General features: G+C 49.7%; 1 protein-coding gene and 1 pseudogene across 2 annotated transcripts; one reads left to right on the top strand and one right to left on the bottom strand.

Annotated features, from left to right (window-relative positions):
• Window positions 1-290: 290 nt before the first annotated feature.
• Window positions 291-3,526, bottom strand: LOC112911407 (UDP-N-acetylhexosamine pyrophosphorylase-like protein 1). 2 transcript variants are annotated; one of them, XM_025987929.2, is made up of 6 exons: window positions 3,154-3,525; window positions 2,678-2,871; window positions 2,436-2,576; window positions 1,713-1,898; window positions 1,099-1,165; window positions 291-636 (listed from the first exon to the last, which is right to left on the bottom strand). In XM_025987929.2, exons 1-6 carry the CDS (start codon window positions 3,448-3,450, stop codon window positions 553-555), a joined length of 969 nt encoding a protein of 322 aa, XP_025843714.1. In that variant the 5' UTR covers window positions 3,451-3,525; the 3' UTR covers window positions 291-552. The 2 variants fall into 2 exon arrangements, 1 of the variants encoding a protein (XP_025843714.1); XR_003233371.2 differs by having other exon boundaries at window positions 547-636; window positions 1,713-2,576; window positions 3,154-3,526.
• Window positions 3,527-12,935: 9,409 nt separating this feature from the next.
• Window positions 12,936-13,383, top strand: LOC112911439 (activated RNA polymerase II transcriptional coactivator p15 pseudogene; annotated as a pseudogene).
• The last annotated feature ends 2,106 nt before the right edge of the window (window positions 13,384-15,489 follow it).

Genomic DNA, 15,489 nt, shown 5'->3' with positions numbered 1-15,489 from the left:
TGAACCAACCACAGAGGTGGCGCAGGAATCGAGGCCTCTGGGGAAAGGGAGAGGCTCCCCCTTTAGGTGTGCAGGCTGAGTGTGGGCTGGGGGTGGTGAGAAATTGGGGGCCAGGCTGTGCCACCCACCCCCCTCCAGCCTCACCTGGCTGCCAGAGAGGGAGGGAGGGAGGGAGGGGGCAGCACCTTCCACACCTGGCCCTGCGAGGGAGGGGCGCCCTCCCCTCCCTCCCTCCCTCCTTCCCTGCCCATCTGTGTATCTGCAGAGAAGATGCGTGGCTGTGGCTGTCGCTCTTCACCAAGGGGAGCTGCGTGGAGGGCTAGAAGGGGCCATTGATCCTCCAGTCCCCTCCCCCCAGGCAGGGCCCGGGACGGGATGCCACACCTCTGCCTCCCGCAGCCAGGAGCCCAGAGAAAAAAAACCCTCGTAGGTCTCTAGCAGGCCTAGGGTCATTTGTGTCCATGGGAACCGGTGGTGGGAGAGGCCCCACCCTGGTGGAGTAAGCTCTGTCCCCAGCCCTCAGGCCCTGGGGTTGGCAGGTCTGGGAGCCAGTCAGGCCTGCAGAGCCCTGGCCTGGTTCTCATCCAGGATGAAGGGGGACCGGAACTCGCGGCCTTGCAGGTACATCTCCAGACCCTGGAGACAATAAAGTCATGATGGCCACATTTTCACATCTAGTGCATAGCGGGGGCACAAACTGTTCTTGAGCCACAGTAAGGCAGGGCCGGAGAGGCTTCCAGAACAAGGCTTGGATGACACCTTTAGACCCAGGCCCTAGGAGTCTCTAGGCATGCTCAGGGAGGTCCAGTCAGAGGGTCGGGGCCAGTATCGCTCCCCAGCAAGGCTTCCATAAAGTCTTCCTTGCCGGAACCCCAAACGCTGACATCTTCCTGCCTCTCCGAGACCTATGAGGATCTTGATTCCTCATCCCCACTCATGGCCCAGAAGATCCTCTCTAACTTAAGGAACTATTTGCCCCATTGGTAAACTGAGTCAGAGCTGTGACCTTCCACCCCAGCACCCACTTCTCCCCAGTCTTCCCCCCCAATCATCCATGCCCTACCCCAGAAAGCTCTAGATGGGGCCGTCGGCTCTCACCTCTCCAGCGTAGGACACCAAGGGTGAGATCTCACAGATGGCTGGAGGCTCTGTGCCGTCCGGCAGGCTGTGGGAGCCCACGTGTCAGCACCTGCTCCGGGGTGTGTGCCCTGGGGCTGTCCTTGCCTGACCCAGCTCCCCAAGGTCTCTTCTCAGCAATCCCCGCTTCCTCTGCACACCCGGAGCCCTCCGCAAACTGCCCCTGCCCAAGTGGCAGGCTCTTCTTTGGGCGGGAAAACCCCCCTCGTCCCTGCAGGCACCCCTCACAGCACCCGGGCAGCCAGGTTAGGCTGGGGCTGCAGATAACTGAGAAGATGGAAACCTCACATCCTTTCCTTCGCTGGCCCTGAAGAGTGACCTGCCTTGCTGTTTTCCAAATGTCATGCCGAGGTCTTGGTTTCAGAGCTCATAAGTGAGTCAGGAAGGGTGGCAGCCACCCACCTCCCCCAGTCCCCAAGCAGACTTCTAGGGGTTGGCCCCGAGGCCCCAGTCACCGCAAGGTTGGCCAGGGCATGTGGCCACTCGGAGCACAAGGCCACACCACAGCCCAGCAGAGTCGGCAAGCCTGGGGCTGGGGGATGGACCCGGATAGAGCACGCTGAGGCCACACTCACCTGGGCAGTTCAGGGAGCCGGGCCCCACACGCATCCAGGAAGCGGGCCCCTGCCTGCAGGGCCCAGCGGTAATGCTGCATGAGCAGGGCACGCCGGGTCACGGTGGGGTTGTCTCTGGCATCCGAGGCAGCATTCTTCAGAGGAGAGAACTCCTCCTCCCGAGACACTTCAAAGGCCACGAAACTCCTATGTGGATGAGAACTAGTGACCAGATGTCCTGGCCAGAGGCCCTGGTCCTGGGCAGGTGAAGGCTGCACTGCAGTGACGATGAGAAGGGGCAGTCGCCTCTATGGAGGGGCCACAGGCACCACCTGCCTCTTTGCTCCTGAGATCCCTGCGGCTGCTTGACGTCCTTCCATTCCCACCAGCCAAACCCCCAGACCCTGGGACCCCAGAGTAAGAGCCAACCCCCACCCCGGGGAGGCCCCCAGCCCCCTGGCCTGGAAACAACCTCCTAACCCCGGGCCAGGAACAGACAGAGGCCTCAGGAGGAGCAGGGGTGTCTCCCCGAGGACACAGCCCCAGATGCTGCCATGCTCACACTGCGGGGGCTGCTTCCCCTGGTGTTGTCCCTGAGCCTGCCTACAGCCCCTGCTCCCCACTCCAAAGGGGGTGGCCCACTGTGTGCCCCACATGCCTCCATTCCCGGCCCAGCTGGGCCTCAGAACCCACCACCAAAACAGAGAGGAAAGAAAGAAAAAATAAATGACTTCTGCCACTAACTTAGCAAACGGGAACACATCAAACACAAACTTCTCCATCTTTATCCCGTTTGGTTTTATCGGCTTTACCGGATTTCCCTCCTCATCCACGTATGGGACCTTCTTCACAGCCACATGTGGCTTCAGCAAGGGCTCAAACTCGCTGGAGAACAACAGGATGACAAGAGGAGGAAAGACACAGTTCAGATAGGACACCCCGGGGAGCCACTCTGGCCACCACCCGCGGCCACCTGCTGAGCACACCTGCTGACCATCTGGAGGAAGCCTCTGGTGAAGAAGTGGTTGCAGATGTTGCCCAGGCTGTAGAGCAGGTGCCCATCAGGCCCACGAAGCTGAGCAGTCTCGGGGCTGACCTCGCTGTACTCCACCACCTGGGGGACCCCGTCCACCTGGCACACCACACCCACTGGCTCCTCTGGGTAGGCCTTTTCCACCACCTGCGTGGCCAAGGCCTGGGCTGGGAAGGCTGACGGGGCGGGGCCCGGCAGACCGAGGGCGGGGCTGGGAGGAGGGGCGGGGCCAGGCGGACAGGGGGCGGGGAGGAGGAAGGGCTTGGCGGACAGGGTACGGGCCAAGTGGACCGAGGCGAGGAGGGGCGGGGCGAGGCAGACCGGGGCGGGGCCAGGTGGACCGGGGTGGGACTGGGAGGAGGGCCATGGCCGGGTGGACCGGGGACGGGCGGGGGAGGGGGCGGGGCAAGCCGGGGTGGGGGGCCTCACCTTGGCCCCACAGTCTGCACCGCGAAGCACGCAGAAGCCAATGAAGACCGGGTCAGCCAGCCGCACCAGGATGTTGTCCACACAGTACACATGCACAAACTCCACTCCTCGACGCTCCATGTCCTCCAGAATCTGGTGGTCTGACAGCGCGCAGTACAGCCCCCCATTGCCATCTGCAGAGGGAGAAGGACCGCCCTTTCGAGGACTCCAGCTGGGCTTCAGCCATCTAGTCCAGGGCGTGCTGGAGGCAGGGGAGGCCCCTTGGGGCTGGACCTTGTACCTGAGGCAGCTCTGCATCACTATCCAAGTAGCCCTATGGTTGTCTCATGTGACAGATGGGAATCAAGGTCCAGAGAGGGGAGGCCACTGGCCGGGACCACAGAGCCTGGGCATAGTCTAGGGGTGGGGATGGGTGACTCCCCTTCCTTGTGCAGCTGGGGCAAGGGTGGCTCAGCTGCTCTGGCCCCTCACCAGAACCCCAGCCTGGAATGCTGGGGAAAAGGTAGGTCCTCCTGGGGCGCATATGATGGAGCAGCAGTGATGGTAGCAGGCAGAGGGGGTTGCAGAGGAGGGTCCGTGCTCCTCCCAGCAGGGCCTCTGGCTCCCATTTTCCCCTCTGTCCACAGTTGGAAGCAGGAACTCATGGTCCTCCCAGAAGCTCTAGGAATGTGGGAGTTTCCTGACCATACTGCCATGAGTCCTGGGAGGCCATTCCTCTGCCCGGATGCTCCTGTGTGTCCCTGCCAGTCCCCAGTGCTGTTTCTCAAAGGACACTGGCCCTGGTGCTATGCAGCAGCCTTCCTCACTTACAGCCTGCTTGACTCTCCCCCTGGTGCCCCAACCTTCACACTCCTGATGGTTCGTATGCTGTCAGGTCAGCTGGTCTCGCGTCCCACCCAGAGCTGGTAGCCCTGACATCTGGAGTCCATGTGGGTCTGTGTCAGCCTTGCAGCCCATCCAGCCTTTCTGCTCCCCAGGTCCCCATCCTGTCCTTGCTCTCTTCCATGGTGACAGTGGCCTCTGCACCGCACATCTCCTGGAGACTTCCAGCCTGGACCTCAGGGTTCTTGTGACGTTTCGAATCCAGCATCTAGAACAAAACTCCCAAATTCAGGACCTTCCATGTCTAGTAATCTGCTAGCCACTCCTCAGATGCCCCAGGTCTCCACACCCACAGCCCGGCCCCCACCCCGCTCACATCCACTGGCTAGATCCTGAAGCTCCTCAGGTGGGGTCCCTGGTCCCCCAGGTGCCAACCTGACTGGCTGGTTGCTGCTGGATTCTGCCCAGCAAAGGCCTTGTGAAAGGAGGGTAACCGGTTCCTAAGATGCAGTCTCAGGGGAGGAAACTGAATGTCTGCATTATTCCCCTCAGGGTGGGTGGCACCACGTCTGCAGGTTCAGAAGCTTTAGAAAAGTCCAAGTGTCAGGCTGTAAGTGTGCAGCCCCAGGCTTCCCAACTGGGCCTCCAACCCTTGTTCAGCAGGCCTGCCTTGGCTGCATGTAACTGTCCTTGGGGGCCAGCGGTCCTGAGCATTAGGGGTTTCCCACCACCCCTGAGGGAGTGAGAACTGTGTAAGTGAACAAGGGCCCCACCTGGCCTGATCCTGACCCCACGTGTTCATTATCTTGCTGTCAAACACTTAGCACTCAGTTGGTCCATCCCTGTGCAACTTCAAAGGCTGCACAGATGCCTGGGGCACAGGGCCTTCAGCTCCACGGTACCTGTGCCAGCGGTGTGGTCCCCACCCAGGCTCCAAGCCCCATGTTACTTCCCACTTTCTCAGGCCAGTCCAAGGGTCTGCCATCCCAGCTGGAGTTCTCTGGAAGAAGATGATGAAGTAGAGTTTGGGATACAGGAAAGCAGTTGGGGTACCACACTGGACAGGATGGGAGCGAGCAATCAGCTGCAAAGGCAGTCTGCCACGCCTTGGTCAGGCTTTTTGTACCTTCACCTGAGTCACTGGGAATTGGGGAGGGTGTGCCGGTGTGTGACAGTTCCTATAGGTGAGGCTGATCCCGAAAGAGCCGATGGCTGGGGTTGTCTGCCGGCCACACTGTACTCAATGGGTAGCAAGCCTTTCCTGGCAGCACACGTCCATGTCCACCACACCCCTTCACCCCAGCACCTAGGGATTGCCCAGCCTCAGGCAGCTCCCACCTGCTGCCCGAAAGCCCCTGCAGCCTTCACAATCAGGGGGGACAAGCAGACAAGCTGCATGGCAGCCACAGAGGAGCCTGGCCCACTCTTTCTGGACCAGGAGGGTTCAACCAAGGCTGACTCAGAGGTGAAGGAAACCAGTGTCTGGAAGAGACCTACAGAAGCAAGGAGAGCAGTGCCCCTGAAACAGGATCCAGGATCACTGGGGTTAAAATGCTCTGAGAGATTCAAGGAGGTATCACATATATTGAATGGGAATAAATTGCTATAAAAGAAAAGGAACAAGAGAGGCTCTTGGTAATTAAAAATATTGCTGCTGATAAAATTCCACAAAATAGTGGAATACTGGCATATGGAGCGAAAAACAAAAAGGGTGATGGTGGCAAAAACATACCATGAAAGAAAAAACATGGAGGCCTACCCTAGCGCTTCTCAGATCTTTTCATGCAGACAAGCCACCTGCAGATCTTAAAAATGCATATTCTGACCCTGGGATTCTGGGGTGAAGCCTGAGTTTCTCCAGTTCCCACATCTTCCAAGGGAGCTGCTGCTGCCACTACTGGTCCAACAGGCTGTCCTTGGAATCCTTGAGGGTCAATCAGGTGAGAAGGAGAATAGGGAAGTAGAAGGGAGCCTAACAGAAGACATTTGGCAGCTGAAAACCTTCTGGTTTCAGGCCATGGAGGACAGATGAACAAAACCCACTTCTGAATACATCTTGTGACATTTCAGAGTTCCAACGATCAGTGAAGGTCTTAAAATAATTCAGAAAGGAAAAGCAGGTCAGCCACAGCCACCATAACCCTGATACCAGAAAGCAAAGGCACACCTTCCAAATACTGACAGGCAATGGAACTCTGCTTCCAGTAACAGTTTTGTTTTGTTTTGTTTTAAAGATTTTATTTATTCATAAGAGACAGAAAGAGAGAGAGGCAGAGACACAGACAGAGGAAGAAGCAGGCTCCATGCAGGGAGCCCGACATGGGACTTGATCCCGGGACTCCAGGATCACGCCCTGGGCCAAAGGCAGATGCTCAACCACTGAGCCACCCAGGCATCCCAACACTGTTTTGAAGGAAAGCCAATTTCATCTGATATTAGCATAAACATGCCAGTTCATTCATGCTTGTTGTTCCCATAGCATTTTCCAACTTAACAATAAGACAAATAAGCACCTAAAAACAGACTCTCCAAAATACATGAAGCAAAAACTTCCAGAACTAGGAGCACCTAGATGTCTCAGTAGGCTAAGCATCTGACTCCTGGTTTTGGTCAGGTCGTGATCTCAGGGCTGTGAGATGGACACCCAGGCCAGGCCCTGAGCTGTGTGCAGACTCTGCTTGAGATCCTCCCTTTCCCTCTGGCCCTCCCCCAACCTCACTCATGCTCAGTGCTCTCTCTTTCTCAAATAAATAGATAAATAAATAAAATCTTTTTTTAAAAAAACTTACAGAAATGAAGAAATAGACAATTGACAAATAATATTTAATACCTAACTCTCAATATGGGTAGAACAAGTAAGCAGAGTGTCAGCAAGGGTTAAGAAGACTTGAACGATGCTAGCAGCCAATCTGACCTCACTGGCATCTATACAACACTCTACCCAACCGCAGCAAGTGATACATTTTTCTCACGTGTATATGGGACGTTCTCCAGTGTAGAACATATGCTAGTCCATGAAACAGGTCTATATAAATTTAAAATATATGAAGTCATTCAATATACTTTAATCATAATGGAATAAAACTAGAAATAAAAAAGAAGAAAAGGAACGCCTGGGTGGTTGGGTCAGTTGAGTGTCCGGCTCTCATTTTCCACTGGGGTAAATTGATGTCACGGGTCCTGGGATCAAGCCCTGTTGGGGGTCTGGGATCAAGCCCTGTTGGAGGTCTGAGCTCGGCAGGGAGTTGCATAAGACCCCTCCCCTTACCCCTCCCCTCCACACTCTCCCCCTCCTCCTCAAATAAATGAATAAATATTTTTTAAAAAGTACCAAATTAAAAAGAAGAAAGATTTTGGAAATCCATAATTTTTTTTATTTATGATAGTCACACACACACACACACACACACACACACACACACAGAGGCAGAAACAGAGGCAGAGGGAGAAGCAGGCTCCATGCACCAGGAACCCCACGTGGGACTCGATCCTGGGTCTCCAGGATCGCGCCCTGGGCCAAAGGCAGGCGCCAAACCGCTGCGCCACCCAGGGATCCCGGAAATCCATAAATTAAAATTAAATTAAATTAATCCATAAATTAAAACAACATACTTTTAGAGGAACCAGGGATCAAGAAAGAAATCACAGAGAAATTAGAAAATACTTTCAATTGAATGAAAACAAACCAACAAAAATGTTGAAATGTATAAAGTGCAGCTAAAAGCAGAGCTTAGAGGGAAATGTTTAAGTATAAATATATCAGAGGAGATGAGAGCTCTCAAAATTTATGACCCAAGTGCCTACCTTAAGAAGCTGGGGGAAAAGAGCCAACTAAACCCAAAGCAAGAAGAAAAGAATAAAGGCTAAAGAGATCAGTGAAACAAATCAGAAAAAAATGACCGAGAAAATGAAACAGAAAGTTATATCTTTGGGATGGCCAACAAAATTAATAAAGGTTTATCTAGACTGATCAAGAAAAAATAAAATCGGGATCCCTGGGTGGCGCAGCGGTTTGGTGCCTGCCTTTGGCCCAGGGCGCGATCCTGGAGACCCGGGATCGAGTCCCACATCGGGCTCCCGGTGCATGGAGCCTGCTTCTCCCTCTACCTGTGTCTCTGCCTCTCTCTCTCTCTCTATCATAAAAAAAAAAAAAGAAAAGAAAATCAAGAATAGGTGATGGGGGGATCCCTGGGTGGCTCCGCGGTTTAATGCCTGCCTTTGGCCCAGGACGTGATCCTGGAGTCCCGGGATCGAATCCCACATCAGGCTCCCCGCATGGAGACTGCTTCTCCCTCTGCTTGTGCCTCTGCTTCTCTGTGTGTGTGTGTGTGTCTCATGAATAAATAAATAAAATCTTAAAACAAACAAACAAACAAAAAGAATGGGTGATGGAAGGAGTGCCCGGCCTGCTTGGTCGGTGGAGCCTGCAACTCTTGTTCTCAGGGGTATGAGCTCGAGCCCCAAATGGGTGTAGAGATGACTTAAAAAATAAAATCTTTTAAAAAGATTAAAAAATAAAAAAGATTTAAATATTTAAAGATTTTCTTCTTTAAAATCTTTAAAAAAGAAAGGAAAAAAGGAATAGAAGAGGAGACATCAGTACCAACCTTACAGAAATCCAAAGGATCATAAGGGAATATTTTCAACAACTTTATGTCAATAAATCAAACAGTTTAGGTGAAAAGGACAAATTCCTAAAAAAGGTACAAATTCCCAAAACTGATGCAAGAAGAAACAGAAAATATGAATATGCATGTAAGGAAATTAGAATAGTGACTTGAAAACCTTCCTCCGTTCTTCCCCCTAAAAAACCCCAGGCTTTTACTGGTGAATTTCACCAAAATTTCAAAGAAGAATTAACACCAACTCTTCATGAACTCTTCTAGAAAATAGAAAAGGATGAAACACTCTCCAACTCATTCTATGAGGCCAGCATTATTAACCTGACACCAAAACCAGACAGCAGCGTCACAAGAAACTACAGACAAATGTCCCCTACTAATGCAAAAATTCTCTATCAAACAATAGCAAACAATTCAGCAACATATAAAAAGGATTGTATATCCTGACCCAGTAGGATCTATTCCAGGAATGTAAGGTTGGTTTAACATCCATAACATCCATTATGTTGGTTTGGATCCAACATAATCCAAAAATTAATGTTATTGGGGATCCCTGGGTGGCTCAGCTGTTTAGCACCTGCCTTCAGCCCAGGGCTTGATCCTGGAGTCCCGGAATTGAGTTCCACATCAGGCTCCCTGCATGGAGCCTCCTTCTCCATCTGCCTGTGTCTCTGCCTCTCTACCTCTCTCTCTCTCAATCTCTCTCTCTCTCTCTCTCTCTCTGTCTCTCATGAATAAATAAATAAAATATTTTAAAATTTTAAGGTTATAAACCATATTAATATAATAAAGTACAAAAACTACACAACATTCTCAGTAGAGGGATGCCTGGGTGGCTCAGGGATTGAGTGTCTGCCTTGGGCTCAGGTCATGTTCCCAGGTCCTAGGGTTGAGTCCCGCATCAGATTCCGCATCAGGTTCCCCTCAGGGACCCTGCTTCTCCCTCTGCCTGTGTCTCTGCTTCTCTCTGTGTGTGTGTCTCTCATAAATAAATAAAAAAAATCTTTAAAATAAATAAATAAAATATTTTTTAAAAAAACCAAACATTCTCAATAGATGCAGAGAAAGCATTTTACAAAACCCAACACCCATTCATAATAAATATCCTCAAATTAGGGATAGAAGAGCACTTCCTCAACCTGGTAAGGGCACTTGCCAAATCCTACAGCTAACACTGTATGACATAATGGTGAAAGACCAAATAATACTTCTCTTGTAAAACTGGGAACAAGGCAAGGAGGTTCCATCTAGTTCACTCAGGAAAAAAAAAGGAAGAAAAGAAGAGAAGAGAAGAGAGAGAAGAGAAGAAGAGAAGAGAAGAGAAGAGAAGAGAAGAGAAGAGAAGAGAAGAGAAGAGAAGAGAAAGAAGAGAAGAGAAAAGAAAAGAAAAAAAGGAATTGGACTGGAAAGGAAGAAGGAAAACGATCTGCTGATAAACAGCATGACCCTATAGAAAATGCTAAGGACAACAACAAAACTGGCTGAACAAATAAAAGAGTTTGGAAAGACCCATACTCAAAAGTCAATTTATTTCTACAAATTAGCAATGAATTAGGTCAGAAATAAAAGTAAGAAAACATTGCATCAGAGAGAATAAAAGACTTAGGAATAAATTTAACAAGAGAACAGCAAGATCTGTGCATTACAATCTACAAAGCATTGCTGAGAGTTAGACACATGCACCAAAGGACTCAGCATTGGGAAGCTAACAGTTTTCCACAAATTGATCTCTAAATTCAGTGTGATCTCTATCAGATCTTACAAGAAATGGACACATTCATCTTAAAATTTTTATATGAATACAAAGGACCCAGAAGGGCCAAAACAACTTTGAGAAGATTGAGGTTGGAAGCCTCACTCTAGTTGATTACAAAATATAGTACAAGGCTTACAAAGCTCACAGTGTGATCCTGGCACAATAATGAACACATGGATCAATGGACCAGAACTGAGGTTCTAGAAGTAATCTTTTCACTTAAGCCAATTGGTTTTCTTTTCTTTTCTTTTTTCTTTTCTTTTCTTCCTTTCTTCCTTTCTTCCTTTCTTCCTTTCTGATTCATTTATTGGGCAGCTCGGGTGGCTCAGCAGTTTAGTGCTGCCTTCAGCCAAGGGTGTGATCCTGGAGGCCTGGGGTAGAGTCCCACGTTGGGCTCCCTGCATGGCGCCTGCTTCTCCCTCTGCCTCTGCCTCTGCCTCTCCCTCTCTCTCTGTGTGTGTCTCTCATGAATAAATCAATTAAATATTTTTAAAAATCTATTTATTTGAAAGAGAGAGCACATGAGTGAGGAAGCAGGGGACAGAGGGAGAGAATCTTGAGCAGACTCCCCACTAAGCATGGAGCTCATTGTGGAGCTCAATCCCACAACCCTGAGATTATGACCTGAGCTGAAACCATGAGCCAGATGTTCAACTGACTGAACCACCCTGGTGCCCCAGGCCAACTGATTTTCTACAAAGGCAGATAGACAATTCAATGGGAAAGTATCTTTTCAATAAATGGTGCTGGGCCAATTGGATATTCACATAAAAATGGATACGTTTAGATTTTGCCTCATACCATACAAAAAAAAATTGTAAGACTCAAGATATATCAGAGACCTAAACGTAAGAGCTAAAATTTTTATAATTGGACTTCATCAAAACTTTTATTTAAGACCTTATTTATTCAGAACGCCTGGGTGACTCAGCAGTTGAGCATCTGCCTTTGACTCAGATCGTGATTCCAGAGTCCTGGGATGGAGTCCAACATCGGGCTCCCTACAGGGAGGCTGCTTCTTCTGCCTGTGTCTCTGCCTCTCTCTCTGTGTGTCTCTCATGAATAAATAAATAAAATCTTTTTTTTAAGACCTTATTTATGAGAGAGAGAGAGAGAGTGAGAGAGAACGAGGAGGCATGCTCATGAGTTAGGGAGAGGAACAGAAGGAGAAGCAGACTCCTTGCTGAGCAGGGCGCCTGATGCAGGCTCCATCCCAGGACCTGAGCCAAAGGCAGATGCTTAATGACTGAGCCACCCAAGTGCCCTTGGAATTCATCGAAACTTTTAAAACTCCTGCACTTTGGAGACAATGCTAAGAAAATGAAAACACAAGAAGCTTGGAGAAAATATTTGTAAAACATGTACCTAATGCAAAAATTTTATCCAGAATGTATTAAGAGCCCCTCCAGCCCAATATTAAGAAGATAATCAACCCAATTCAGATGGGCAACAGACCCAAACCGATGCTTCTCTAAAGAAAACATATGTAAGGGCAGCAAGCATGTGAGAAGACTCAGCATCGTGAGTCAGCAGGGAGATGCCAATCAGAACTGCAGTGAGACACCTTCACATTTATTAGAACTCTTGCCCTGTGACAAAAGAACACACACTGTCCTTTAGTCTGTATAGAACATTCACCAAAAAAACTATATTATGGACAAGAGAACAAGTCTCAATGTATTCAAAATCATCCAATGTGTGTTCTCTGACCATACTGAAACTATAGTAAACATTGATAGCAGAAATATATCTGGAAAAGATCCAAATATCTGAAAATTAAATAATGGACTCCTACATAACCAATAAATCAAGGAAGAAATCACGAGGGAAATTAGAATGGAAAAATATGTCTAGCTGAATGAAAATAAAAACATAGGCTTATCAAAATTTGCAGGATCTTAGTGGAACCTTGATTAAAATGTTAAAATCTTGTTTCCTACTTCAAAAACCCTATGGACCTGTATCATTCACCATTCTCTCAGTTGCTGGGGAGGGGGAGAAACTTAAATTTAATATTTATGGCTCCTCCCCCTCCTCATTCCATGTCTGTCACCTGATGGCTCCCACCTGGCATGTGGCTGATCCCATTTACTTACTAGTTGGTCACTGGTTTGCCATGTAGCAGCCAGGTGGTCTTTTCTAAAAAGTAAATTGGACTGTGTTACTCTCCCTATCTAATCTCTCCAATGGCTTCTCATCTCACTTCAAATAAGGCCGAAGGCTTGCTCACAGCCTACTCAGTCCCACAGGACGTGGCCGATGACCTCTCTGGCTTCCTCTCTAATTGTCCTCCCCCCACTCACTCTGCTCCATGCCACATTTCCACCCCAGGGCTTTTGCATTTGCCTTCGCCTCTTCCAGGAATACTCTTTCCTCAGAAATTTGCCTGGCCTGCTTTCTCCTAGCATTCAGATATTTCTCAGACATCTTTTAGGGGAAGAATACCCTAAAATAGCAACATGTATTGACTAGTCAGTCATCTGTTGCTGAGTAATGAATTACCCCCCAAAACTCAGCATTTAAAACTACAATAGAGTTGCGAGCAAGCAAGCAGAAGGCAGTTCAGCAGCAAGAGTGGAGCAATGCCTAAATCAAAGGACCTTGTTTCTTCAAGCTCTTCTGGCAGTGATTCTGATGGTGAGGTTGACAAAAAGGTTAAAGAGGAAAAAGCAAGTTACTCCAGAAAAACCTGTGAAGAAGCAAAAGACTGGCAAAACTTCAAGAGCCCTGTCATCCTCTAAGCAGAGCAGCAGCAGCAGAGATGTAACATGTTTCAGACTGGAAAAATGAGGTACATCAGTGTTCAGGATTTTAAAGGGAAAGTCTTAATTGATATTAGAGAATATTGGATAGATCCAGAAGGCGAAATTAAACCTGGAAGGAAAGGTATTTCTTTAAATCCTGAGCAATGGACCCAGCTGAAGGGACAGATTTCTGACATAGATGATGCAGTAAGAAAACTGTAAAATCAGAGCCACATAAAACCTGTACTGTTCTAGTTGTTTAAATCTGTCTTTTTACATTGGCTTTTGTTTTTCTATACATTGTTTTCCAAGCTATTGTATATTTGGATTGCGGAACAATCTGTAAGATGAATACTTTTTTCATGTGCATTATTAAAAGTGTTCTGAGTGAAAAAATAAAAATAAAAATAAAACTACAATAAACATTCATTTTCCCCTCACAGTTTCTGTGGTCCGGAATCCTTTTTTTTTTTTTTTTTTAAGATTTATTTATTTATTTATGATAGACAGAGAGAGAAAGAGAGAGAGAGAGGCAGAGACACAGGAGGAGGGAGAAGCAGGCTCCATGCTGGGAACCCGGCATGGGACTCGATCCTGGAACTCCAGGATCGCGCCCTGGGCCAAAGGCAGGCGCCAAACTGCTGAGCCACCCAGGGATCCCCATGTGGTTGGGAATCCTTGAGCAGAGTGGTTCAGGCTCAAGGTATCTCATGATGTGACAATCAAGATGGTAGCCAGGACTGCGGTCATCTGCAGGCTTGGCTGGGGCTGGAGGGCCTCTGGAGTTTCCAAGTGGGTGCTGGTTAGTAGGAGGCTCCTGGCATGGGGTTAATCTCCACGCTGGCATCTCCCACCACAAGTGAATGCTCTCAGAGCATGGCAGTCAGATGGCTCCCCAAAGCAGAGCAGATGGCCTGGGATTGACTGATAGTGCCAGAGAGAAGCTGTCCTTTCAGAACCTCACCCCGGATTTCACACACTGTCACTTTTGCCACCTTCCACTCAGCAGAAAAGTGGCCAAGTCCAGTCCATATTCAAGGGGCAAGGCAGCAGGCCCCCACTTTGAAGAGATGCATGTCAAAGAAATCACGTTAAAACTGCAACACATCGCCATTACTCCCTACCTCCCACTCTAATCTCTCAGAGGTACTTGTTCGTTTGCTGTAGCTTTGAGTCAGGGGTCTGAGTTTCCCCCTGCGGTACCCCTAGCACTCAGAGCAGCACCTAGAGCATGGCAGGGCTCAGCAAATGTCTGTTGAGGGAAGTAAATGCTCAGTCTTGTCCATAGTAGGATCCAGTGGGGGACTTTGTGATGCCGGGAAGATGGCTTTTGGGAAAAGTGGGACTTGGCCAGTCAGAGAGGATGGGAACAGGGATAGGAGGATCTCGTGGTGGAGGCAGGCAGTAGAACCATGTGGACAAGATCAGGATGAGAGAGCAAGCCAGCACTGTTGGTGTCTGCAGCAGGACCCTGGGCATCCTTGGGCCTCCCCGGATCAAAGGACAGAGAGCCTGACTCCAACCAGTCCACGTCTGCCAGCCCGTTTCCCCCATCCAAATTTGGAGGCAGGCCTTCACAGCAGGTAAGCACTGGAGGCTACCCCACCATCTGCTCACTGGACTGGCCATGGGCAAGGTTTCTGCAAAGCTTCTGCACATTCCTCCCTCCCCATCAGTTTCCTCCTCCCATACTGGTCTCCTCTTGGCTGAATGTGTCCATAAGGGGCTCTCAAGCCCAGGGATTTTCCTCCAGAGAGGATGTAGAAATGGGTTCTTGTCCTAGTTTCTGATCCAGCCAAAATCCCAGGGATGAACCTGGAGTGGGCTGCTGGGATTTTGTAATGACCCCTCGGCCAGTCTCCCAATCCACTGAGCCAAAGAGGGCTGCACCTGTGACTCACAGCCCCTCCTGAAGCATGGGGGAGGGGGAGGAGCTGTGGCCCCCACAGGAGCACCTCCTCAAGGGAGGCCTGGGGCAGACTGGGCCTTCCTCTCCACCCAGGGCCCTGAGTCCTCTCCACATAATTTGACTGAAGAGGATTCAGAGGGGTCCAAGTCCAGGCAGGTTCACCTCTAGTAGCAGGTCAAGCAAGGCCCAGGCCTTCTGTGGCTGCATCACCCCCCACCCCTTTGATGAAAGAGGCTCACAGAATAAAATGGACAACAGAGCCCAGGAGGGGCTCACCCACGGGAGGGGGCTGAGGTCTGGTGGTCAGTCACAGCCTCCGCTCCATCCCTGAACATTTGGAATCTGTGCCAGAGACTCAAGACAAAAGCATGGGAGACATGGTGGTATGCTGGCAAACTCATTCAAAGGGGAAAAATAAGTGCTGATTTGCAGAGTTTGATGATTTCCCTGGTGTAACTGCTTCCACTGTACCCAACTTCAAAC

The sequence above is a fragment of the Vulpes vulpes genome, chromosome 2 (genome assembly GCF_048418805.1).
Source record: "Vulpes vulpes isolate BD-2025 chromosome 2, VulVul3, whole genome shotgun sequence".
In the NCBI taxonomy this organism is placed as follows: domain Eukaryota; kingdom Metazoa; phylum Chordata; class Mammalia; order Carnivora; family Canidae; genus Vulpes; species Vulpes vulpes.
Note: the sequence above shows the minus strand (reverse complement) of the source record. Positions and strands in the feature narration are given on the sequence as shown.